This window comes from Protopterus annectens, chromosome 13.part0 (genome assembly GCF_019279795.1).
Source record: "Protopterus annectens isolate FY-2018-M chromosome 13.part0, PAN1.0, whole genome shotgun sequence".
Taxonomy (NCBI): Eukaryota; Metazoa; Chordata; order Ceratodontiformes; family Protopteridae; genus Protopterus; species Protopterus annectens.
The window spans coordinates 759,204,819-759,232,067 of NC_056747.1; the positions used below are offsets into that span (position 1 = coordinate 759,204,819).

Sequence of the window (27,249 nt, forward strand, 5' to 3'; positions counted from 1 at the left end):
ATCTATTAAATCAGTAATTAATAAGTCAAAAATCAAAAAAGACACTTTATCAATGATGGCATTCACTGTAACTTTTGAGATTCCTCTGTATGTATCATTATTGAGCAGTAACTTATACATTTGTTGTACATACAACTGCTTATCTAAAATAACAATACCTCCACCTTTATCTGCCTGTTTAATAACGACAGAATTCAAGTTCTTTAGTTCATTCAGTGCTCTATATTCATTTGTATTTAGATTTCCATAGTAATAGTCACTCAAATTATCATCATATATCTGCCTAAAAGATGTTTCACATATATCAAGGAATCTTTGTATACTGGGAGTATAAGGAATGAAAGTGCTAGGCTGTTTAAACACATTCATATTATTTGTAACATTGTTTGGGAACAAAACTTTTAGAGACAAATTCCTGCCTAATAATTTAAGGTCTTTAATCATTTCTGTAAGATTAGCCTTTCTAGCAGGTATAAATGAAAGGCCCTTATTTAAAACATTCAACTGTTCTGGTGTTAAAATAATAGAGGAAAGGTTCAAAATCAAACCTGTAGTTAAGTCCGTCTCCTCTTCGGAGAATGTACTGCTCCTTCCAGTGAACCCAGTTGCAGTGACTGTCCTTTGTGTACATATTGTTTCATTTGATTCTTGTAAGGTAGTGGTACTCTCAAAGTGAAGTCGCCTTGCTTGCTGGCATCTAAAAAAATACTTTCTGTGTTTTCAGTCACTTGTATGTTTGAAGTTCCTTCCTTTCTTAGAATCGATGAAGTATGACTTGTAGATGGTAAAACTGCATATGTTTTCTTTGGAATAGCTCCTAATTTACTGTTTTTATCTATTAAATTACTGTTTTGTTGGTCAGAGGACTCAGAAACAGGGAGAGTTAAACTGGTGTTCTTCTCCTCTTGCATACAAGCTGTTTCAGTTGTCAGAGAACAGGGAGTGCCTTGTGTAACTGCAGCATAGGTGGAGTCTGAATTTAAAGGTGTAGTATGCACATTCCTTGCCTTGTCAGAAACAGTTTGATGTCTATCACACAACCACAAGATCCTTAGTCGAAGAAGAGTTTTGCAGCATACCAGACTCCAAAAGGGTCTCGGTACCAGTCTGTGAATCCACAGAAGTGGGAATCAGGGGCTGAGAAAGCGCCTCACTGAGGACCGGAGAACTGACAACTAGCTTAACGGAAGCGTCGTCGGTAGGTTTGGACCTGTGCAGTCTGTCTCTGTCTTTATCTTTACGTTTTTTCAGAAGATCTGCTGTCGGATGGCTTACCAAAGCTATATCAGAATTCGAGGACTGCAAGCGAAAATATCTAGCTACAATAAGGGCCTGATGACGTATAGTTCTGAAGTTGAACAAAGCACAGAAGCGACAGCGGGGGTTGTTGTGGTCTGGGCCTAAGCAAGTGATGCAGTAAGAATGAAAGTCTGTGTGGTATTTGTTTTCCACAGGCGAGACAATTGTTAACTTTTTCTGACATCAGTTAGTGCAAGAAAAAAGGATCTCCAATGGGGTACTTAGCTTTAGAAGACTTCAGCTTCAATTCGGAAGATGAAACTCAGGTAGTGGCCGACTGGCACTCATACGAACTGCTTCTGCTTCGGGCTCCAAGGCAAGAAAGACTGATGTAATGGCGTCGGCTGCCTTACTTTATACTACTGATGACCTGACATCAGTCCTGAAGCGACAGCAACCGACGCAGAAATACTAAGCCTCTGGTATTCGGGCCGGCCGAGGGCTACCCTGGCAGGGATAACCCAAATGTGATGACTGTAACAGTGAAACATGAAGATCATCATCAATTAGTCTGCATGCCCACCAGGGGAGCACATACCCTTTACCTGGTCTTCACAAAAGTAGGGGGAACAACATGCTCCCCTAGTTTAAAGTAATCATTGGTCAGATTGGACCATAAAGCGGACACCTTTGAAATAAATATTAAGCCTGGGACCTCAGCTAACTTTTTAAAAAATATTCCAAGGTTCTCTACCTCCCACTAAGTGACAATCTAGCAAAATTCCAAGCCACCCTTGCCAACCTGAGGAACACAGCTACCTATATGGAATTGTTCACAGAAAACCCTGTACAGTCATGTAAATAGCTGCATAGTGACAGCTGTACCTACCAGTAATAAACAAAGGGCAAACAAAAAATAAACTACCCTAGTGGAATCCCAGTATAAAAAGGTTGTATAACAAAAGAAAGAATGTACAAAAATAGGAAGGGCATTGCCCAGCAAGTTGAAAACTCCCTCCTCAATCTAAGCAAGCAAAACGTGGGACTAATCAAGTCCACCAAAGCCAATTTTGAGATGAAAAATAGTCTCCCAAGCTAAAGAAAACTGTAAGGCTTTCATAGGTTCATAGTTTAGTACTAAGCTAACTGCCCTTGTGAGCCATTTTAAGCCTAGCCAATCATCCCTTGTGAGACTCAACCCTGCACCTTGTGTTTGTAAGGCAAACACCTTAGCCTTTAAGCCACCCTCCCTTTCTTCAGTTAAGTCAGCAACCTTAAAGGCAACACCCAGCAATGCACTAAACTAATGGTTAATGGAAAGTACAGTTGTGTACACCTACCATAAATGTAGACGTTCGAGTGTATTCACTGTTGCAGTCATCACCTGTGGGTTATCCCTGCTGTGGTAGCCCTTGGCCAGCCAGAATAGCAGAGTTAATGTTTTTCTGCATCAGCTGCTGTCACTTGCTGTCTGACGTCAGGATGTCAGTGCTATAAAGGAAGGCAGCCAAAGCCATTACATCAGTTTTTAACAAATCTGTTGGCCGATAAACTTGGCTCCAATGTTATGCACCCATCACCCACCCCCTGTCACCATCTAGGAAACATCTCAGCACCATTTCTCCATCAACTATCACTGTATTCACTGCATTCTCCAAGGCCAAAAACACTGCTTTGATGGGCCCTGGGAACATCCCAGGGTCCCTCCTGAATAGCATGAAACATGATCCACTGAATTATTTAACTATGTTGTCCAGATAGGTTTTGTGCCAAATGAACGGAAGGCTGCAGTGGTTATCCCTTTACACAAAGGTGGGCTTTCCACAGACCAGGGGAACTACAGACCCATCAGTCAGACTAGTTTCACATTCAGTGCCATGGAAAAAACTATCATGGATCTGACAAACAACACAGGAAACATACAGACATTGGAATCTACCCAGTTTGGTTTTGTCAAAGGCAGGTCATGCCTACTTAATTAGATGGACTTCTTCAAGAAAGTCACTAGAGGTACGGAGAATAGCAAAACAGAGTGCACTGCCTACCTCAACCTGGCCAAGGTGTTTGACACAATACCTCACATGGGCATTGTAGATAAACTTACAAAATTAGGCATAAACCCATACATCACCTGATGGAGAGCCAGCTGGCTCACTGACAGGACACAAAAAATTAGGATAGGGAAATTCATCTCCACAAAAAGGCCAGTCACTAACAAAGTTCTACAGGGATTAGTGCAGAGGCCTCTTCTTTTTGGCATTTACTTCTCTAAAAGCAAGGCAAACATTAAGGGCCTCCGGCTAACTAAGTTTGCAGGTGACTGCAAACCAGGCATGGTTAGTGACCAGATACCCTTCAAGAAGGCCTGATGCATGCAAACAACTGTTACCACAGCCATAGACTAAATTTCAATCCAAAATAATGCATAATACTCTCTAGAAAGAAGGCCACCCCGGAAATTGCCACATTGATAATATACTCATAAAAATAGGCTCAGTGGCCAGGGATCTGGGAACATATGCTGACAGTAACCTGAACTTTGACCACCATGTGTCTACTGTGATGAGAAAATCATTCTACACTGTACAACATATAAGTAAGGGCATGGTATACAGGTCCAAAGAGGTCATTGTTCCACTGTACCCTTACTCTATAATTGGTCTGGTGACAGCAAACGCATCCTTTGGCATGTTCCTGACCAAAAACTTGCAACAGCTTGAGAGATCACAGAAATCCCGCAGAAAAAGAATACAGGGAGTAAACAAGTTCTATACAGACCATCTCAAAGTCATATCCTTATACTCAGTCTTCAACAGACTGCTAAGTGGCAATGTACGCCTACCATACAAGGCATCCTCTGATCCCATACTGATGGATTTGCTGCACATCCATAAATCAAATATGATCAGAAATACCCTAAGGACCTAGACCTCATCTGTGACAAACAGGACATGTTGCAGGGACAGGTAATGGTCTCGGAGATTACCCCTTCTCTGGAACAGGCTTCCAATCCATGAAATGGTTAATCTCTAACCTTATTCAAATGTAATTTTGACAAATGAATGGTAAATCACAAATTCACCCCTGGTTCTGTGGCTATCTCCCCAATAGGCAGGGGCAACTTGTAAAAGTTTGATGTATACAAGCCATAAAATTCCTTGGGGGTTTTAACAAGTCAGCAATATTTTGGTAAATTTGAGGCAAGTGTGGTTAGTCTTAAAATGGTTCTTCAGCTGATAGCCTAGCAATCACCTATGAATCTATAAGTTGTGAGATGCCGGGATCCTGTAAAACCAATCAAGCTTCTTTTGGCCATGGGTTGGGCTTTTGATTCATTAGAGCAGTCAAGAAAGTATCCTCTAGTAGTCTCAAAACTGAAGGAATTGTCGTTTTTTTTTTTTTTCTGAGCATAGATGTCTCTCTATCTTGCTTCCCATATGAAATGATCTTTCATTCTATAGAGACCTTCCACAAATGTGACTTTCTCTACAAGTGAAGCATGGAGCCCACAGTGTCTGCCACAGCTATTGGGGGGGGGGGGGTGACAAATCTGGAAATAGTAACCCAGTGCTTCCTCCTTACTTTCTGAAGAGCAGTCCTCTCCCTTCACAACAGAGGAACTCCTCTTTCTTTTCGCCAAATTGATTCCAGTTGCAGACAACTGATTTGGGCTTTGCTAGAGGTCTGAAGGAAAGTACAGTTTTGTACCTACCATAAATGTAGATGTTCGAGTGTTCACCCTGCTGCAGTCATCACACTTGGGTTATCCTGTCATCAGGTGGTCCCGCAGTCGGCCGGATTTCCAAAGTCTTGGTCCGACGTCGGTTGCTGTCGCCTCATCCCTGACGTCAGTGCGCCAGGGGTACATATATTGCAACCGACGCCATTTTCTTCAGTTTTTCTTGCCCCAAATGTCAGGTGCCCCCAAAAAGGTGATCCAAATTAGTACCAAATGGTGTGAACACTGTACAAACACAAAATCCCTTCAGCTATAAGCAAATACATCAGTAAGGCATAGCAGAGATTTAGCCAGTAGATCAGAGGGGTTGGAGGGAGGGTAACCTGGACTGCAGCAGGGTGAACACTCGAACATCTACATTTATGGTAGGTACAAAACTGTACTATGTTCATCGTGTTACCCTGCTGCAGTCATCACACTTGGGTTAAGTCCCAAAGCTAAGGTAGGGTGGAGGTATCATAGAGGGTTAGTGGAGGCAATGAGGCCCTGCAGAACTGCAGTGGCGAAGCCCGTCCTGGACTTGGAATAAAGAGGTAAGTGATGGTGTTTGGTGAAGGTGTGTACAGAACTCCAAGTTGCAGCTTCTAAAATTTCCTTGGTAGGAACCCCCCTGAGAAAGGCTGTAGAGGTAGCTGTTGCCCTGGTAGTGTGGGATCTAATGGTAGGAGGAACTGGTTTCCCGTGATGGGTATAACAGAACCGTATGCAATGGCCTATCCATTTAGAAATGGTTTGCTTGGATATGGCCCTCCCTTAAGAAGCTGTAGCATAGGATACAAAGAGCTGGTCAGTTTTTCTGAAAGCCTTAGTTTTATCCAAGTAGTAACGAAGCTGCCTGTGAATGTCCAAGGAATGCAGGAGTCTCTCACCTTTGTTCTGTGGATTGGGGAAGAAAGTGGGTAGGTGGATGGTTTGATTTAAAGCTACACTGGAAACCACCTTAGGCATGAAGGAAGGATTAGTTCGTAGAGAAACTCTGTCTTGATGAAAAATGAGGAAAGGTTCCACTGCCATAAGTGCCTGTAATTCTGAGACTCTCCTAGCAAAAGTTATTGCCAGGAGCAGGGCAGTCTTCCAAGATAGGAACTGAAGGTCTGCAGAGAAAGCTGGTTCAAAGGGAGGTAGCGTTAGTTTTTCCAGAACAAAGCTGAGGTCCCATGTTGGTGTAGGAGCTCTTCTAGGTGGTCTAATATTTTTTGCCCCTCTGAGGAACTGCCTTAGAAGAGGATTTGAAAATAAAGGTGGATTCGTGTCGTAGTGAGCTGAAATAGCTAATGCATGGATTTTAATTGAGGAGAAGGAAAGTGCTTTGTGTAACATCTCAGCTAAATACTGCAGAATGTGAGGCATATGAGGCTGAGTTGTGTCTTGGCCTTTAGCTTGGTTCCAAGCAGAAAACCTTTTCCATTTGTCTGAGTAAGCCTTCCTGGTGCTTGGCCTCCTGGCTTCTAGAATAACATCCAGTACTGCTTGTGAAAGAGGGGCTGGTTGGATGCTTAATTGATTTGCCATGCAGCCAGGTTTAAGGTTTTGAGCTGGCTGTGTAGAATCTGATTGTTTTGCTGCGTGAGCAAATGAGGTATTTGAGGCAATATCCATGGTGGGCTGTGAGCCATATTCTTCAATAGCGGGTACCAGTGCTGGCGTGGCCAGTCTGGGGCTATAAGAATCAGTCGAGGTTTCTCCTTTTTGACCTTCAAAAGAACCTTTGTGAGAAGAGGTAATGGAGGAAAGGCATATGCTGTCAGGTTTTTCCAACTGAAGGAGAGAGCGTCCACTTTCCAAGCTTGATGGTGGAATGTCCTTGCACAAAATTTTGTCAGTTGGTAGTTTTGAGGACTGGCAAACAGGTCTATATTTGGAAGGCCACATTTTTGAGTTATCATTGTAAATATTTGTGGGTCTAGTTTCCACTCGTGGGGATCTTTGATGTTTCTGCTTAGGTCGTCTGCCAATGTGTTTTTCTGTTCTGGCAGGAATTGAGCTTGTAACTGGACTTGGTAGGCTAGAGCTGTGTTCCATAAGATTATTGCTTGCCTGCAAAGAAGGTAGGAATGTGTGCCCCCTTGTTTGTTTATGTACCACATTACTGTGGTGTTGTCCGTCTTTATTGCAAGTTGTCCTGGCTGTAGTAGATCCTTGAAGGCTGTCAGAGCTTTCTGTACAGCTAGCATCTCTTTTTGATTTATGTGCAGTTTTCTTTGTTCTGCAGTCCATAGGCCTTGAATGCATTGCCCTGCCATGTGTGCCCCCCAGGCATAGTCTGAAGCATCTGTTGTGATAGTTTGCCTGGTTGGGGGCAAGGTGAAAGGCTGACCCTTGTTGAGGTGACATGCCTGTGCCCACCATAGAAATTCCTGTTGAAGGCAGGGAATGAGAGATATCACTGTGTCCAAGCTGTGGCTGTGTTGAGACCATACGCTTTTTAGGTACCACTGTAATTTCCTCATATGCAGTTTTGCAAATGGTATCAGAATGCAAGATGCCATGAAGCCCAAAGCCTGCAGAATTTTTCTTGCAGTTAATTGGATCTTTGTTGCCATTGTCTTGAAATATTGAGTAAGTTGTAGTTGCTTGTCTGGTGTAAGATAAGCCTTCTGGGCCGTTGTGTCCAAGCTGGCACCCAGGAATGTCATTTTTTGTGAGGGTACTAGTTTTGACTTCTTTTCGTTTACTGTGTACTCCAGACAATTTAGTAGATGCTTCACAAAAGCCAGATGATGTAAGAGAATGTCTTTTCTTTCTGCTTGGATGAGGCAGTCGTCCAGGTATGGATATATATGAATTCCTCTTTGTCTGCAGTATGCAATTACTGGTGCCAGGCATTTTGTGAAAACTCTGGGCGCAGTAGATAAGCCAAAGGGCAGTGCAGAGAATTGATAATGGGATGAACCTGCAATGAAACGGAGGTATCTTCTGCAACTTTGTCTGATAGGGACATGCAGGTATGCCTCCTTGAGGTCCAACGTTACCAGCCATGCTTCCTTGCCCAACATGGGAAGTAGCTGCTGTAGTGTTAGCATCTTGAATTTGGGAACTTGTAAGTAAGTGTTTAGAATTGAAAGGTCCAGAATTGGTCTCAAAGCATTGTCCTTTCTGGGTACTAGAAAGAGCCTTGAGTAAAATCCTTGGCCTTGCTCTTGAGTTGGTACCCGCTTGAATGGCTCTCATGGCCATGAGAGCTGTAATTTGTTTTTGAGCCTCTGCCCTTTGATTTTGTGGCAGGTTTGGCATTCCTCTTTTCATTGGCAAGGTGTGAAAGTGGAATCTGTATCCTCGTAAAATTATGTCTAGGTCCCATTTGTCCTTTGTGACCATGTGCCAGTTGTCTGCAAAAAATGCTAGTTTTCCCCCCAAGGGGGCTGACAAAAGAGCTTTGTTTGGCCAGCTGAGGTGCAAGTCATTGAGTTTGCCTTCTGGCGGGTTGAGACCTGTCTTCTCCTCCCTTCTGGGTTGGAGTGCCCCATTGGCGAGGTTTATACTGGGCTTGTGGTTGTCCTCTTCCCCTTGGGCGCCTGTATTTACCCCTCTGAGGTCTGTCAGTGGCTGGAAAGGACCAATTTTTTGTTGGCCAGTTTCTGCTGAAGCGAGGGGGTTGTACTTGTAGGAAATCTTTGACTGTCTGCATTGATTTCGCCTTATCTTCCATTTTCTTTAAAACTTCTTCTGCTTTAACTCCAAAAAAGAACATCCTGCTGTAAGGGGGCATCTAGTAGTTTTGCTTTAACATGATCAGGCAGACTTTGTTCCTTTAACCTGGCATGCCTACGTATAACTGATCCAGTGACAGCTGTACTGCAGGAGGCCTCTAAAGAATCAAACCCACATTGTAAGGTATGTTTGCCCACCTGCTCGGTGGCGTGCAACAAATCCTGTACTTCTTTCAATTCAGATTGTTGAGGGAGGGAGGTTATCTTTTGTTTTAACTGAGAGATCAGACATTGCTGATACTTAAGCATATGAAATTGACAATTTAGTGCTCTCATAGCTAATGTGGCTGAGGTGTAAACCCTTTTTCCCCCACCTGTCTAGTGCTCTTGAATCCCTTTCAGAAGGTACTGGGTTTTTAGCCATGGAAGCCTTAGCCCCCTTGGGAGATAGTCTCTGGGTCAGCTACTGGGCTTTTGTAAATAAATTTGTGGGAATCAGGTACTCTGTAGTATCTGTCAGGCTTGGCCGGAGCAGGAGGTAGAGAGTCTGGGTTGAAACTGGATTCTAAATAGACATCATCCACAATGTCCAAAACAGGAGGGATGGCTAGAGGTCTGTGTTGGGGGAGTAAAAGAAACTCTCTGAGACTTTTCTTGGAATCAGAGTAATCCTGACCTTCCCAGTGAAAATGTTCCCTCACAGTGTGTAAAGTTTCCCCAAAAGAGTAGTCTTCAGGAGGGGAAGCTGAGGGAATAGAGTCCTCAGCATCAGAATCTTCATAAGGAGAGAAGGAATAGTCTTGGTCCTCAGAGGAATCCGAAGAAATAGACAGTTGCTCAGAGGAAGCAGAATCTTCCTCTTGTCTAGGCCTTTTGTCAGGAGGAGGCTGAGAACCCCTGATAAGAGAAATCAAATCTTCAGCCATTTTGAGCATCTGTTTCTTAGGCATAGGGCTTTGAACAGGAGACTGAAGTGTAGTCTTTTTTGATTTAGAAGGAGTCTTCGACTTAGAAAACGTTTTGACTGCAAGAGTCGTCAGTCTGAAAACGCCCTCAGAAACTGATGGCGTTTCAGAAGCACCGACGTCCTTGGAAGGTAAATCGTCGGAAGGGCCTGAAGTAAAAGGCTGCGTCGGCCTAATACATTCCCTCAAAATATCCGTAGCGGTCTCGGGTTCCAGAACTGTGGTAGTCAGGGGCTGCGTCGGAGCCTCACTGATAACCGGAGAACCGGAGACCGGATCAGCCGAGGCCTCGGAATCGGGCTTAGGCCTGGGCTGTCGGTCCTTGTCCCTGCGCTTTCTGTGCACGCCGGTAGTCGGCAGCTCCGACGGCATGTTATAGTTAAATTTTCTACCAAAATAGTGTCGTGCGAAATCAAATCGTCTTTTAATAGTACGCTTATTAAACCTAGCACAAAACCGACAAGAAATGACGTCGTGATCAGGGCCTAGGCAAGGTATGCAATAAGAATGAAAATCCTTATGAGGTATTTGCTTCCCACAAGAAATACAATTGTTAACTTTTTCTGACATCGGTCTGAGGCAAGAAAAGTTTCCCCAACGGGGTACTTAGCTTTATAGAAGACTTCGGTCTGAAATTCTAATTCGACAATCTCATGAGTCGGCCGACCGGCACTTGCGAACTGCTTCTGCTTCGGGCACTGCGCGGCAAGAAAGACTGAAGAAAATGGCGTCGGTTGCAATATATGTACCCCTGGCGCACTGACGTCAGGGATGAGGCGACAGCAACCGACGTCGGACCAAGACTTTGGAAATCCGGCCGACTGCGGGACCGCCTGACGACAGGATAACCCAAGTGTGATGACTGCAGCAGGGTAACACGATGAACATCCACTGAACCAAGGAAATCCACTGCAGGTGAACAGCCTGAATTAGTTGGGTTGGAAGGTGAGAACCCATCAAAAATCTGTAGTACAGGCAAACAGCAGGGAGTTTTAGAGCAGGTGCTTCATGTTTTAAAGTCTGCCTTGGAGGTCTTGGGATTTGAATAATACAAACTCTTTCTTGGCTCTAGATCTTTTAAACTACATCTTACTGGAACTCCAGGATGTAATTAGGACTGGACAGCTGTTCCTCTTCAGAAACATTTCAGGTCTCCAGGGTCCCAGCTGTAAGTAAGGCTTGTGGATTGCTTCTCTGCCTTCTTTTAGTGAATACTACAAAATTCAAATCAAATACAGCATGTAAAATTGCTGTGTTCTAATCCTGAGAAATAATAACTGACTATGCCTGTTGGCTTCAGGAATCTCCCAATGGTGCACTTTGCCTGGGTTGTAAATGCTGGCTTGGGACATACCAAAAAGATGAAAAAAATCTTAGTTCAAAAGGTCCAGTCAGTACTTATTTCCAATCTGGTAAATGGCAAACAGCAATACTTATTTTTCTACAGAAAGAATAAAGCATACACAAAGTACCATAAAATAATAAACAAATACTTGTGGCAGTTCATTGGCATCATTGCAAAATTCACAGCAACTTAACCTTGTAATGATTACTCCTTACCAAGACCCACACCCTACAATGTATTTCCCCTCTCAAAGATGGCTAAGTCAGTCAAGCCCTAGGCAAATTTACTAATAATCATCCCAATTAACCCATTTGAAGGAAAGCAGTGTATCACACTGCTTGATCTGCAGGAGAACTGTCTGCCCGCTGTGTTTTACTAATCTGCTTGTGAAGATTCATATCCTTGATTCTGATCTGTGGGACTGTTTGCCTTGAGTACACACAAAAGATCCAGGACCACTGGTCCCTGATGGCATGGAAGGCAAATCACAGATCTCCTTTGAGAAGTCTATATGATGCTGACAACAGAGGGAGTCTCTTGTAGTTTTGGTTTTTAAAAAGTACAGTTTTGTACCTACCATAAATGTAGATGTTCGAAGATCCACATTGCTGCAGTCCTTACACTTGGGTAGTCCGCTGTCCTCGGTCGGCCCGAATATCAAAGTATAAGGCTAACGTCGGTCAAGGCGCATTTGACTGACATCAGGACGTCAGGGTACAAATGCGCATGACCGACGTCATATCCTCAGTCTTTTCTTGCCCCAGATGTCAGAAGACCCTAAAAATAAAGGTCAAAACCAAAAGACAGCAAACAAACAACCAAGCACCCTTGCCCTAATTATATGTACAAAATATACACTATATACACAATATTTACAACTCAACCCACACAACCATCTCTAACTACAGAGGGGAAGGAGGGAGGGTAAATTGGACTGCAGCAATGTGGATCTTCGAACATCTACATTTATGGTAGGTACAAAACTGTACTATGTTCTTCATCTCGCATTGCTGCAGTCCTTACACTTGGGTAGAATCCCAAAGCAGAGGTATGGGAGGATGGCCAAACTATAAGGAAGCAGGAGCTGCCAAAATGCCCTGCAAAACAGCAGTGGCAAAACCAGCCCTGGATTTAGAGTAAAGTGGCAGGTGATAATGCCTAGAGAAAGTATGCACTGAACTCCAAGTAGCTGCCTCCAAAATATCCTTGGTTGCCACCCCTCAAAAAGCTGTCAAGTGGCAGTAGCTCTAGTGGAATGAGGCCTAATCCCAGCTGGAATCTCCTTGCCATGATGGGAATAACAGAAAGCAATGCAAAACCCAATCCACTTAGAAATAGTTTGTTTTGACACAGGCTTGCCCTGAGAACTCAAAGCAAAAGAAACAAATAACTGCTGAGACTGCCTGAACCCTTTAGTTCTGTCCAAATAATATCGAAACTGCCTGTGTACATCTAAAGTGTGCAAAATCTTTTCCCCTTTATTTTGGGGATTTGCATAAAAAGTAGGCAAATGAATAGTTTGGTTTAAAGCCACACTAGAAACCACTTTAGGCATAAAGGAAGGATTAGTACGTAAAGATACCCTATCCTTATGGAAAATTAAGAAAGGCTCAACCGCCATAAGGGCCTGCAATTCAGAAACCCTTCTTGCAGAGGTAATGGCCAACAAAAAGCAGTCTTCCATGATAAATATTTCAACTCAGAAGTAGCTGCAGGCTCAAAAGGTTGTAGAGTGAGTTTCTCCAACACAAAATTGAGATCCCAAGCAGGAGTAGGAGCTCTTCGTGGGGTCTTATATTCTTTGCCCTCTAAGAAATTGCTTGAACAAAGGATGAGAAAACAATGGTGGGTCACAATCATAGTGAGCCGAAATTGCTGCAGCATGAACCTTAATAGAAGAGAAAGACAAACCTTTGTCCAGTAACTCAGTAAGATATTGAAGAGCCACACTCAAATTAGGCTCAGAAACATCAAAATCTTTTGCTGCACTCCAAAATAAAAATCTCTTCCATTTATCTGCGTACACTTTCCTTGTACTAGGCCTTCTAGCTTCCAAAATAACATTCAAAACTTGCTGAGGAAGAGGAGGCCCACTATGATTCAAAACAGAATATGCCAGGCTGTTAGGTGCAGAGAGTGAAGCTTGACATTGAGCAAATGGCTGTCCTCCTGTGACAACAGGTGTGGAATCGAAGGCAAAGGCCATGGAGGCTTCCGCACCAGACTTCTCAGTAATGGGTACCAGTGCTGTCGAGGCCAATCTGGAGCTATTAAAATCATCCTTGGCTTGTCCTGTCTGACCTTTAGAAGTACCTTTGGGAGGAGAGGCAGAGGTGGAAAGGCATACACATGAAGATTGTTCCAATTGAAAGAAAGAGCATCCACTTTCCAAGCTGTGGGATGAAACCTTTTGTGCAAAACTTTGGCAGCTGATGGTTTAGTGGAGAAGCGAACAGATCTATGTCTGGAGTTCCCCATGACACTGTCAATTTCTGAAATACATGAGGATCCAATTTCCACTCGTGGGGATCCATAATTGCCTGCTCAACACATCTGCTAAGGAGTTCTGTGCTCCTGGCAGAAACCTTGCCTGAAGATTGAGCTGTAAACTGAGAGCAGTCTCCCACAAAATCATTGCTTGCCTGCATAGAGGATAAGAATGCGTTCCCCCTTGCTTGTTTATGTACCACATGACAGTTGTGTTGTCTGTTAGAATCAACACCTGCCCTGGAAGAAGTAAATCCTTGAAAGCTATTAATGCAAACTGGACTGCTAACATCTCCTTCAGGTTGATATGTAGATGTTGTAGTCTGGCAGGCCACTTGTCTTGTATCCACTTTCCATTTAGATGAGCTCCCCAAGCTTTGTCTGAGGCATCTGTCGTTAAAATCTGACTCGCCTCTGGCTGGGTCACAGAGAGTCCCTTGTTTAGGTGACATTCCTGAGCCCACCACAAAAATTCCTTTTGAATGCAAGGTATTATCTGAATGACAGTGTCCAGATCCTGGCAGTGCTGTGTCCATACATTTTTGAGTAACCATTGCAGCTTCCTCATATGCAGTTTGGCATTGGGAAGCACCAGAATACAAGATGCCATGAACCCTAAGGCTTGAAGGACTGTCCTTGCAGTCAGCCCGGACTGATGAGATAGTTGATGGAAGTAAAGGGAAAGACTCTTTTGTTTGTCCGGGGTTAAAAAGGCCATCTGGGATGCTGTATTCAGTCTCACACCCAGAAAGCACATGTCCTGAGAGGGTACTAGACTGGACTTTACTTCGTTCACAGAATACCCCAGGCATCTTAGCACTGCTATCACATATTCCAAATGATGAAGAAGCTCTTCCCTTCCTTGAGCCAGAATCAGGCAGTCGTCCAAATAAGGATAGATCTGTATTCCTTTTAGCCTGAAGAAAGCTATCACTGGAGCCAGAACTTTCATGAACACTCTGGGCGCAGTAGATAAGCCAAAGGGCAATGCAGAGAACTGATAGTGAGAAGTCCCAGCTCGAAAACGCAGATACTTCCTGCAACTTGGCCTGATAGGAACATGAAGGTAAGCCTCCTTGAGATCCAAAGTTACCATCCAATGATCTTTGCCCAGCAGAGGTAAAAGCTGCTGTAACGTCAACATTTTGAACTTGGGAATGTCCAGATAAGTGTTGAGGATAGATAAATCCAAAATTGGTCTCCACGTGTTCCCCTTCTTTGGTACTAGGAACAGGCGAGAATAAAATCCTAGGCCCACTTCTGGCATAGGGACCGGCTGTATGGCCCCTATTTGGAGTAACAGAGAAACTTGCTTGTGAGCCTCTATTCTTTGTTGAGGAGGAACGTCTGGCATGCCCTTGAAAGGAGGCAAGGTATGGAAATAAAACCTGTAACCGTGGTGTATGATATCCAATACCCATCTGTCTTGGGTAATTAAACTCCAATTTTCTTTGAAAAGTGCCAACCTTCCTCCCAAAGGTGCTGCCAGACGAGAAGGCTCTGGCAGCTGAAAAGGTAGGTCATTGGGTCTGTTTACGAAAGGACTGACCCCTGCCCTCACCAAGACTGTGCAGGAGAACTCCTGTTCTAGGCCTGAAAGAGCCCTGAGCTCTGCCCCTACCACGCCTAGATCTACCCCTAGACTGGGAATCATAAGAAGGATACGTCCACCCCTTAGTAGGCCAATTTCTACTAAACTTTGGAGGCTGGACCTGCAAAAATCTTTAACAGTCTGCATAGACTTAGCCTTGTCTTCCATTTTCTTTAAAACTGCCTCAACAGGAGAACCAAACAACACGTCAGATTGTAAAGGAGCATCTAAAATCCTTGTTTTAACATGGTCAGATAAATTTTGATCCCTCAGCCAGGCGTGCCTGCGAAGAACTGACCCAGTGGCAGCCACCCTAGACGAGGCCTGTACAGCATCAAAACCACATTGCAAAGAATGCTTACCCACCTGTTCAGAAACATGTACTAAATCTTGCAACTCTTTACAATCAATACCTTCTGCCAGAGCATCAACCTTAGACTTCAATTGTGAAAGGAGATAGTTTTGGTATTTCAACATGTGAAACTGGCAATTCAAAGCCCTCATAGCAAGAGTGGAAGAAGTATAAACTTTCTTTCCCCATCTATCCAAGGCCCTGGCCTCTTTATCTGCAGGAACCGGATTCTTTACAACAGAAGCCTTAACACCTTTAGGCCCCTGGCTAACAGTTTCAGGGTCTGCCCTAGGACTCTTAAAAAGATACTTATGAGCTTCAGGCACCCTGTAATACCTATCCGGTTTAACAGGAGCAGGAGGCAAAGAATCAGGATTAAGAGAAGCCTCTGTAAAAACATCTTCCACTACATCCAAAACAGGAGGTATAGCCAAAGGCCTATGCTGGGGTAAAACAAAATTCCCTAAGCCTTTTCCTGGAATCAGAGAAGTCCTGACCTTCCCACTTAAAATGCTCCCTCATGGAATGAAGAGTTTCTGAAAAAGAAAAATCCTCAGGAGGAAAAGCAGAAGGAGTCGAATCATCCACATCAGAATCAGAATAAGGAGAGTACTCCTGCAAGTCTTCAGCCGAAGACTCTGAAACATCTGAAGCCTGCTCAAAACTCCCTAGCTCAGGCTCCACCCTAGGTCTCTTATCAGGAGGGGGCAAAGAACCCCTAATCAAAGTAATCAAATCTTCTGCCATTTTAAGCATATGCTTCTTGGGCACAGTTCCTGAAGAACTAGGGGTAACACCAACTGAAGCTAAACCTGGCCTGCCCCTGGGAGAAGCCTTGGAAACAGAAGGTGAGGGCCTAACCACCCTAGGCAGGGAGGGGAGTATAGTAACCTGAGAAGCCCCATCAGCCTGGCCTGCCTCCTGAGAGGCCACATCCTGCAATAACAAAGTCTCTCCCTGGGATCCCAAAGAAACCTCCGGTGGAACCACCGGCTCCACCGACACCTCTAAAGAACCGGGCGTCCGGTACTGACGGTTCCTCTAGCCTAGGTTTAACTGCTTTGTCCTTGCGCTTCTTCGAAGAAGCGGGCGGAGCATCCGACGGCATTTTATAATTGCACCGCTTCCCAAAGACTAACCTGGCACAATCTAATCTTCTCTTTATAGTGCGCTTATTGAATCTAGCACAAGAGCGACACCCAACAACGCCGTGCTCAGGCCCTAAACAAGGAATACACAAAGTATGGTAGTCTCTATGCGGTATCTGTTTCCCACAAGAAATACAATTATTCACTTTTTCTGACATCCGGTAAACCACTGAGGCAAGAAAAAACTAAAATATTCCCCAACGGGGTACTTAGCCAACTTTGACTCGGTCTGAAACTCCGAAATCGAACAATTTCAGAACGCCAACTGGCACTTGCAACGCTGCTTCTGCATCGGACCATGCGGCAAAAAAGACTGAGGATATGACGTCGGTCATGCGCATTTGTACCCTGACGTCCTGATGTCAGTCAAATGCGCCTTGATCGACGTCAGCCTTATACTTTGATATTCGGGCCGACCGAGGACAGCGGACTACCCAAGTGTAAGGACTGCAGCAATGTGAGATGAAGAACATCCTTGATATTCTTAGTTAGGAAACTCAGCAGTCTAATAGTTTAATATGTCTAGTGATATACTTCCCAAAGGGGGCATTGTATTTAAGAGTTAGCATAATCAATGCTGAATATAAAGCAGCAATAATCTCACAGACCTGGATGATATCTCTTTGGAAATTGGCTACACCAACCACAATGATTTCCAGACCCCTGTTGTTACATGGTGAGCAAAGGCCAAGGAATTATCAACAGAAGTACCCAAGTGCCCAATACCATTCCCATTTTAAAGTGGGGTACTACCTATGCTGCATGCTGAAGGGAGAGGCTTGTCTAACAAATGGGACAAAGCTGCAATTTCCAGCATTATGTTTAAGTTCATGTTTTGTACACCAGGCATGTGTGTGTGACAGTTCTTGCTAGAGAGCTTGGGCAAAGAGGGATTTGAAGATGAATCCCAGTTTGCAGTGGTCTGCAAATTTAGTTAGCTGGCGATACTGGTACTTCATCTGGATATCAGAAAAGAACATACCAAATAAGAGAGGTCTCAGCATTGTGTCCTGCAGTGCACCACTGGTTACACACTTATGCTACACCTGCCATACTCATCACGTGGGCTCTGTCTTTTAGACAACTGGCTATTCATCTTACCACTCAGGGATCTACTTGCAATGAGATAACTTTAATAACTATTCTAGTATGGGGGACAGTGTCAAAGGCATGTAGAGTAAACAGAGCTTGTGTTACCCTTTTGAAGAATTTCACCAGATTCAGACAGGATCAGCCTTCATAAAACCAAACTGCGGAGGTCTAATCTGATGAGATTTTTCATGTCAAAGTTTATTCCCGTCTCAGTGCCTGGAGTTAATGAGGTAAAATTGTAACAAGATAACTTCATTATTTCAAATATAATCCTAGCTAGGATTTGTTTAACCAAATTGCAACACAAATTTGACAAAACACCACCCGAGGAAAACAGACTGCTGCTCAATGCTACACTTTCAGTTGTAATGACAAGGTGTATTCTACAAAACTGCACATAAAGCATTAGACCAGTACAAGAATTACATTGGTAATTATAAACAGAACTCTGCCTACTGGAAAAACATGACTGAAAAAAAAATACTTCAAATTGTGTTAACAGAGTCCAACCTATAGAAATGAACTGTCACCTACCAAGGTTATACAAGTACAACTAGCTACCCAGTTCTGTACCAGCTTCTCCCTTTTAAAATTATACATGCCCAAAATACACCAGTGCACTTCCAATACTCAGTTTTTCTCTATACTTTGGAGGATCTGACACAAAGGTATGACATTTCACATATTCAAAATATCAAGACTGCAGGGTATGTGTCTATGGTGAGGAAATGACTGACAATGAATCTGGTGTAGCACTTCATCCTGACAAGGCAAAATACTAAAAAACAGAAACAGCAAGCTGAACAAGATATTCAAAGCAGTGAGCTGGGGTAGGGGGGAGCTTACAGCAGTAAAGAAAAGCTTACCGGATGAAAAAAATTGGCCTGTGCACCCAGAGATAAGAGCCGAAGACAAGTTTCCAGGTTGCCTGTCCTCACACTGGAGTGTAGTTGCTAAAAGAAAAAGAAATAAAATTAATCAAGGTCTGTTACCGGTTTGCATTACATACTTTCATGAGTCAGACAACTATACTGCTGCTGACAGTTAAAATGCTAGCCACAGAAATCTTCTGATGCTATGTCACTGTGTATTTTCAGTTAGCACCCACAAAGCAGTAAAACAAGAGAGAGTAAATCACAATATTAGTGCTCGATCAATCTGAGATATCAACAACAGTACTTACTCCAACAGTATGTTGGCACAAGTAGTAGTGCTTACAGTTAACATTCTTCAGCAAAATACTGTATCTTATAAGGGCTCGCAACTTGCCATACAAAGAGAAAACTATCATGAAACTTCTGGATGATTGCCTTCTACCAACCAATAAGCAGTACACCAGAAAAATAAGAGACAAAACGTTTTAGTTCCCTAACATGACAACTAGTGCTAAAATAGTATTCTTCCTGTACGTCATCACAACAAAAGACCTGTGTTATAAAATCTGCAATTCACAGAGTTCAGAAAACAAGTTATACGATTAGAAACAGGACCACTAAGGATCATTGTCAGGCAAAGGTTTGCTTCCTCTAGCAGCACATTCAAACTTGCTGAGAAAACTATTTGCCAGTCCTACAACTGCACTGCTGGGGTGACAAAGTACAGCATTTCTAAACAATGTTTGACCAAAGATTATGCAAATACTTTATGGAAAACAGTTACTGAAACTAGTAAGCCATAGTACTATTCAAGGTCTTGGAACTACAAAGGCATCAGAAAGAAAACTGTATCAATAAGGACACATGGCTTATTAGAAAGAAAAGTTGTGTAAGAACATGCCATAACCAAAGATGTCCTTCTCTTCCATGTTGCAGTATTCTGCATATGGGTTTTCCCTTCTAATTTTGCATATGCATGACCAGTATCTAAAAGCTTTCAGTCCCTCCTAGGTGCGCAAGACGTCAGGTCTAGGCGAGAGTACGTGGGCCATAAAAGTGACGTCGGCATGCACCAGCCCTCAGAACTGAGGGCCCAAGTCGGAGCCAGTCCTAATAGGGCAATGCCAAGTCATTGCCATCCAGAGAGGGAAACATAACTGATAAGCGGGGAAGGAGGGAGGGCAGGAAGACTTCAACATGGAAAAGAAGTACATCCATGGTTATGGTTAAGTTCTTACACAACTTTTCTATGTCTTTCTATTCCTATGTTGCATTATTCTGCACATGGGTGAGTGCCAAAGCTCACTAAGAAAGGGTGGTTGGTATGAAAGTAGATTCCAGGAACCCATGCAGGATAGCCCTAGCTAACCCTGCCCTGGACCTAGAGATGTGGTCTAGTTTGTAGTGTTTGGTGAAGGTGTGAACTGAAGACCAGGTGGCTGCCTCTAGGATAGAGGCGGTGTCCAGGCCCTTGAAGAAAGCTCCTGAGGATGCCATGGCTCTAGAGGAGTGGGCTTCTACTGTACCCTGAAGTGATTTATCATGGTGCTGGTAACAGAAGGTAATCGCCTTGGAAATCCAAGTTGAAATAAGTCTGTTTGGGCACAGCCTTCCCTAGTGTTCTCGGGTGGAAAGATATGAAAACGTTGGTCAGTCTTTCTGATCGACTTAGTGTTGTGGAGGTAGAATCTAATTTGTCTGTGAACATCCATGGAATGAAGTATTCTTTCACTTCTTCCTTGTGGGTTTGGATAAAAAACAGGTACGTGGATGGCCTGATTGAGAGACAGGTCATTGACCACCTTGGGCATGAAGGATGGCGTTGTCCTGAGGGTAACCCTGTCTTTATGAAAGACAAGAAAGAGAGGGGTCGCCATTAGTGCCTGGAGCTCTGATACCCTTCTGGCAGAAGTGATAGCCACTAGAAGGATGGTCTTCGAGGTCCAAAGCTTTAGGGAAGCTTGATCAGCAGGCTCAGGTGTGGCAGTGTAAGCTTCTCCAGCCCATAGTGGAGATCCCAAGGAGGAGGGGTAGGTTTCTTGGGGGGGGGGGTCTGAGACATAGGACCCCTTTGAGGAACAGCTTCAAAGGGAGCCTGGATGCCAAGGGGGGGATCTATGGGTAGGCATGCAGAGAGAGCAGACAAGTGTGCCTTTATAGATGAGTAGGCCAAGACAGTATGAAGTAACTAACACAGACAAGACAGCACTAGGGGAATGTCACTGAGAAGCGGATCCAGCTGCTTATTTTGAAACCAAGAAATGAACCTTTTCCATTTAGACAGGTAAGATTTTCTAGTGTTAAGTTTCCTGGCCTCCTGCAGGATATTGAGCATGTCCTCATGGTAAAGGTGTCTATGGGATCAGAAGCCTATTTGCCACAGGGTCAGGTGTAGCAGCTGCCACTGTGGGTGGAGTAAAGATCCCTTGTGTTGTGTGAGACAGTCCACTCTGTGGGGTAAGTTGTGGTGATTGCCCTTGGACAATTGAAGGAGTAAGGGGAACCAATGCTGTCAGAGACCGTAGGGAGTCACCGACAAGATTTTTGGATTGTCCTGCTGAATCCGTAGCAGGACCCTCTGAATGATAAGAAAGGGGGAACTGCATAAAGGTATGCCCCTTCCATGAGATAGTGAAGGCATCCGTTGCCAGTGCTTGTGGGTCTGGTGTCCTGGTACAGTATCCAGGAAGTTGCCTGTTGTTGGCAGAGGCAAACAGGTCTATTTGTGACGTACCCCATCTGTGGACCATGTCCACAAAGATATCCCTGTGGAGCATCCATCTGTGATTGTTGTGCTGGTTCTGCTCAAAAAATCTGCTTGGGAGTTGTGGAGCAAGAGAATGTATGCTGCTTTCAGGGTAATTCCCTGGGAAGTGGCTACTTCTCACACTAGTATAGCAAGTCTGCAGAGTAGGTAGGACTTGGCCCCTCCTTGTTTGTTGATATACCACAGGACTGTGGTGTTGTCTGTGTATATCAGGAGGGATCCCTTCTGAAGGAAAGGAGTGAATGCCTGAAGGCTACGAGGATTGCCCTGATTTTTCTGGCAATGATGTGCTCTGTTTTCCGCCTGTATGTCCACAGGCTTTGAACTTTTCGATGGCCAAGAGTGGCTCCCCACCCCAGGTCTGAGGCGTCCATATGCATCACCTGAGAAGGTTGAGGTGGTTGGAGGGGGGAGTCCTGGGTTGAGTTTCACTTGGGCCAACCACCAAAAGATCTCCCGTTTTAGGCATGGAAGCAAAGGCACAATGTGTTCCAGTGAGTGGTTGCGCCGTTTCCAGACAGAGCGTAGGTACAACTGTACTTTTCTCATGTGTAACCAAGCTAGGGGTAGCATGGGAATGGTAGCTGCCATGTAACCCAGCAGCTTGAGGTACTGCCTTGCAGTCAGATGAGGGGAGAGCAAAATCCTTTGCAGGTGCTCTGTAGAACTCCCCTTTGCTGGGGGCAGGTATGCCTCCATCAAGTCTGTATGGATTCAGCACCCTAAGAACACAACGTCTTGGGTTGGTTTGATGTTGGACTTTTGAAAGTTTATTTGGAACCCAGCAGCCTGTAGGAGAAACACCACTACCTGGATATGGTTAGGATTGTTTTTTGGCTAGCAGCCTGTAAAAGCATGTCCCTCAGGTATGGGAATATTTGTATCCCTTTTGTCCTGCAAAAGGCCAATACTGGAGCCAGTCATTTGGTGAAGACTCTGGGTGTGGTTGAAAGTCCAAAAGGCAAGGTAGAGAACTGCAAATGTGAGGAGCCCACTAAGAATCATAAGCATTTTCTGTGTGTGGGTCTTATGGGAATGTGTAAGCAGGCATCCTTGATGTCTAGTGTAGTTAGGAAGCCTTTGTCCATAATAAGAGGGAATAGAGTTGACAGGGTCAGCATTTTTAAAGTTGGCACCTTTAAGAAAGGATTGACCCTTGAAAGGTCTAGGATGGGTCTCCATGGCCCTTCTTTTTTGGGAACTAAGAAAATCCTTGAGTAGAACCCTTTTCCAAATTGGGAGGGAGGTATTCTTTCTATAGTGCGCTGGTTTAAAAGGTACTGTAGTACTGGTAGCTGGAGGGACAGTTGGTGAGCAGGAGGTCGTGGCCTGCCTAGACTTACTGGAGAGGTTATCCATGACAGGAAGTAACCATCTTGGAGGATGGAGAGGACCCACTTGCCTGAAGTGACCTGATTCCAAAGAGAAAGGCAATGGGAAAGGTGAGCAGACAGTGGGGATGGAGGCAGCTGGTGGGGGAGGCAGGAGCTGTAGGTAGTCGGACACTACATGCCCAGTCCTGAAAGGGTGTCCTTTGACTAGAGAAGGAAGGTGCTCTAGCCAAAGGATTTTTCTTTCTTGCTTGCCTGTGTCTAGTCTGAGGAACAGGTTTGGAGTGTTTCCTGATGAACTGTGTTTTCGCAGGATAGTTCCTGTAAAATTTAAGTACAGGAGAAACTAGCAGATGTTTAAGATCCTGCATCTCTTTTCCTTTTTGTTGCAGGGATTTGAAAAGATCTGCTACTTTTGAGCCAAATAAGGCAGCATTGCCAAATGGTGCATCATTGAGCTTAGCTCTGACATCATCTGGCAGGGGTTGCAAGCACAACCAGGAGTATCTGTGAAGGTGCAGAAGCAGAAGCTGCCGACCTTGCTGAGGATTCTGCAGCATCGTAGCTACATTTAATTGAATGCTTGGTGACTTGGGACGTAAGGGCCAACAGAGAAGACATAGCTGATTTGGCTGAGGCTTCCGGAATATCTGCCAACAGTTTAGTGGCAGTCGAGAAGAAACAGGGCATAATTTGTCATATGAGAGTCTGGTAATTAGTAGCTCTAAATGCCAATGTGGAAGGTGTGTAAATCTTTTTGCCTAACCTTTCTATAGTTTTGCTGTCTTTGTCAGCAGGAAGGATGGTGGTGTTATCCAGGAGTTTGAAAGCTTTGTCTGTGGAGACAGAAATGGTAGCTGGATCTGCAGGAGGGTACCTGATTAAGTGCTTAGCAGAATTTGGGAATTTGTACAGTATGTCTGCTCTACGAGAAACAGGAGGTTGCGAGTCCAGATTGAGAGATGCAGAGGAAAAGGCATTTAAAAAGGCAGGCAGTATAGGAGGAATGGCCGAAGGGCTTGGTGCTGCCATTTGAATGAGATCATAGTACTTCTTTTGTATTTCAGACATGTCTGTGGATTCCCATTTGAAGTGTTCCTTCATTTTAAAAATAGTGTCAGAGTCTCCTCTTCCCTAGTAGCGGTCTCTGCAGGTTGAGGCCTAGGACTAAGGAGAGGAGGAGATGGTGCAGGAGCAGAAGCAGCTGACGTACGCCTCAGGGTCATGAAAGCTGAGAAAAGGCTTTGGCTAAAGGCCTGCCAGTCTGGAATACTTTCTGCTGGCTGAGAGATATGCTTCCTTTTTTCTCTCATCTTGAGAGTCCCAACGGGTGTCTGTTTAGGAGCGGGCGTCAAAGTCTGACGCAGGGAATCAGAAGGTTCCCCTGAACACACTGGTTCCCCCTGGAGTCCAAAACAGTCACCAGAATAGCTCACCGGTAGGACAGCTTCCTTAGAGGTACCCGCGACATCCGGTGCAGCAGATCCAGGTCCAGATCCTAAGGCCAGGCCGATGTCAGTCACAGGCTGTGGATCGGCCGGAAGAGGCTCAGCATGCCTTATAGGCCATAAAGATCTGGCCTTCTTATTTGGCGGTTCAGAGGCGACATCCAGTGAGCCCTCCATACGCAAAGCAAGTTGTTTTAGACGTTGGCTCTCTAAGTACAAATTGAGTGCATGCAGACGACTGCGCAATGTTTTCGGAATGAACACCTGGCAAATAGGGCAGAGGCCTTATAATCGTGCGAACGTCCGAGACAGAACAAACACTTATCGTGGGTGTCTTTATGAGGGATCTGACGTGTGCACTGACATTTACCCTTTCCGGATTACATGCAAAGGCAGTAATACAAAAGGAAGAACTAAAAAGGTCCCCAACGTGGTACTTAGCTTGAAACTTGAATCAGTCGCCACTCATCAGCGAAAACAAGAACACCTGGCATATGACTGGCGGCTGGAACGTTCTGAGGGCTGATGCATGCAGACATCACTTTTATGGCCAATGTACTCTCACCTAGACCTGACATCTCACGCACCTAGGAGGGACTGAAAGCTTTTGGATACTGGCCATACGTACATGAAACTAGAAGGGTAAACCCATATGCAGAATACTGCAACATAAGAAGACGGACATCAAAATATACAGTATCTAGATTAGACACCAAATGCAAATCTCTATCCCTTTTACTGCAGCATAGGAGTCTATGAAAACAAGAACCACAAAAATATTTTTTTCAGTTGTGGCAACCTAACATTTAGCCGTCCTAAAGCCTTCTAGTGCAAAATAGTCTTCCTTAAACTAGGTACCATTTCCATCAAACATACTACTGACAAAGAAGCCTTTAAAATGTTGCCGAACTACATTCAAACCAATCTCTGCTGTAGTAACACCATCCACTGAAGATTTCTATGGCTTCAGTTTTAAGGTATAGCAACAGTTCCAGCTTAAAGAGGACAATATACACACGAGCATAGTAGACAAAACAAAAACATCAGACTTTGTAGGACATGATGGCCACCCTCCTCCAAAATTTATCAAAAGTACAGTTGGTTACACTTACCATAAATGTAGATGTTTGAGTGTATTCACTGTTGCAGTCATTACATTTGGGTAATCTGCTGGCAGGTTGCCCTCAGTCAGCCTGAATTCCGAAGTCTTGGGTCCTGCGCCGGTTACTGTCTCCTCTTCCATGACGTCAGGTCATCAGGGGTATAAAACATGCAGCTGACGCCATTTTCTTTAGTTTTTCTTGCCCCAGATGTCAGGTGCCCCCAAATGGGTAGCAAAAAAAAAAAAAAAAAAAAATATATATATATATATATATATATATATATATATATATATATAAGTTATATATACATGCAACAATACAAACCTTACCTTCATCTACAAGCAAATACACCACAAAGGTTGTAGAAGATAGTGAAGGAAAGAGAAACTCCAGAATAAAAGGGGGATGGCGGGCGAGTAACCTGGACTGCAACAGTGAATACACTCGAACATCTACATTTATGGTAAGTGTACACAACTGTACTATGTTCTTCGTGTTTCACTGTTGCAGTCAATACATTTGAGTAGAATCCCAAAGCTATGGATGGGAGGCTGGAGCTAAACTGCATTAGGAGCAGCTATGAGGCCCTGCAGAACTGCAGTGGCAAAGCCTGGATGGGAGGCTGGAGCTAAACTGCATTAGGAGCGGCTATGAGGCCCTGCAGAACTGCAGTGGCAAAGCCTGTCCTGGACTTAGAGTAGAGAGGCAAATGATAATGCTTTGTAAAAGTGTGAAGAGAACTCCAAGTATCAGCCTCTACAATGTCTTTTGGTTGGTACCCCTCTGAGAAAAGCTGCTGATGTAGTTGCAGCCCTGGTGGAATGGGACCTAATGCCCTTGGGCACCGGTTTGCCATGGTGTAAGTAGCAGAAACGAATGCAGTGGCTTATCCACTTTGAAATAGTTTGCTTTGAAATAGCCTTTCCCTCTGATCCTGCAGCAAATGTCACTAGTAACTGCTCAGTTTTTCTTAGAGCTTTAGTCCAGCTCAAGTAGAATCTTAGCTGTCTGTGTACGTCCAAGGAATGCAGAATCCACTCCCCCTTGTTCTGCAGATTTGGATAAAAAGTTGTCAGATGAATAGTTTGGTTAAGAGCCACTCTGGAAACTATCTTAGGCATAAATGAAGGATTGGTCCTGAGGGACACCCTGTCTGGGTAAAAGGCCCCACAGCCATGAGGGCCTGTAGCTATAAGACCCTTCTTGCTGAAGTAATTGCCAGGAGCAGAGCTGTTTTCCATGATAAGAACTTTAGATCTGCAGTAGCAGCTTGTTCAAATGGAGGCAGGGTGAGCTTTTCTAACACATAACTGAGGTCCCGTGCAGGAATTGGTGATGATCTGGGAGGCCTTAAATTTTCTGGCCCCTCTAAGATACTGCTTTAGTAAAGGAAGAGAAAAGATCGGTGGCTCTGTGTTTTAATGAGCCGAGATGGCAGAGGCATGGATTTTTATTGATGAAAAAGATAGGCTTTTGTCAAGCATCTCAGTCAAGTATTGTAAAATCTGAGGAATATTTGGCTCTGCTGTGTCAGTTCCTTGTGCTTGGTTCCAAGCACAGAATCTCTTCCATTTAGCAGCATAAGATTTTTCTAGTACTAGGCCTTCTGGCTTCCAAAATGACATCCATCACAGATTTACTGAGAGGTGTTGTTTGAATAACTACATGATCAGCCATGCTGCCAGGTTCAGTGTTTGGAGTTGATTGTGCAGGATCTGATTGTTTTGCTGGGACAGTAAGTGAGGTATTTGAGGCAAGTACCAAGCTGGGAACTGAGACATATTCCTAAGGAGTGGGTACCAGTATTGGCGGGGCCAGTCTGGGGCAATTAGTATCATCTTTGGTTTCTCTTGTCTGACTTTTAGTAGGACCTTGGGAAGAAGAGGCAGAGGAGGAAAGGTGCAAACTGATAAGTTTTTCCAACTGAAGATAGGGTGTCCACTTTCCATGCTTGTCTGTGATAAGTCCTTGTGTAGAATTTTTCCAGTTGATAATTCCGAGGAGAGGCAAATAGGTCTATGTCCGGACTCCCCCTTTCTTTGTTATCATGCTGAAGACTTGTGGATCTAGTTTCCACTTGTGAGGGTCCATAAGGTTTCTGCTTAAATAGTCTGCCA

General features: G+C 44.2%; 1 protein-coding gene across 4 annotated transcripts in view; it reads right to left on the reverse strand.

The window, feature by feature from the left end:
• GIT1 (GIT ArfGAP 1) overlaps nt 1-27,249 on the reverse strand; it is a 1,727,505-nt gene that overhangs the window by 1,277,508 nt on the left and 422,748 nt on the right. For all 4 annotated transcript variants that reach the window (XM_044054459.1, XM_044054456.1, XM_044054457.1 and 1 more), the window contains exon 5: nt 18,475-18,561. In XM_044054459.1, coding sequence (XP_043910394.1) covers nt 18,475-18,561 — 87 coding nt within the window. The remainder of the gene's footprint in view (nt 1-18,474; nt 18,562-27,249) is intronic.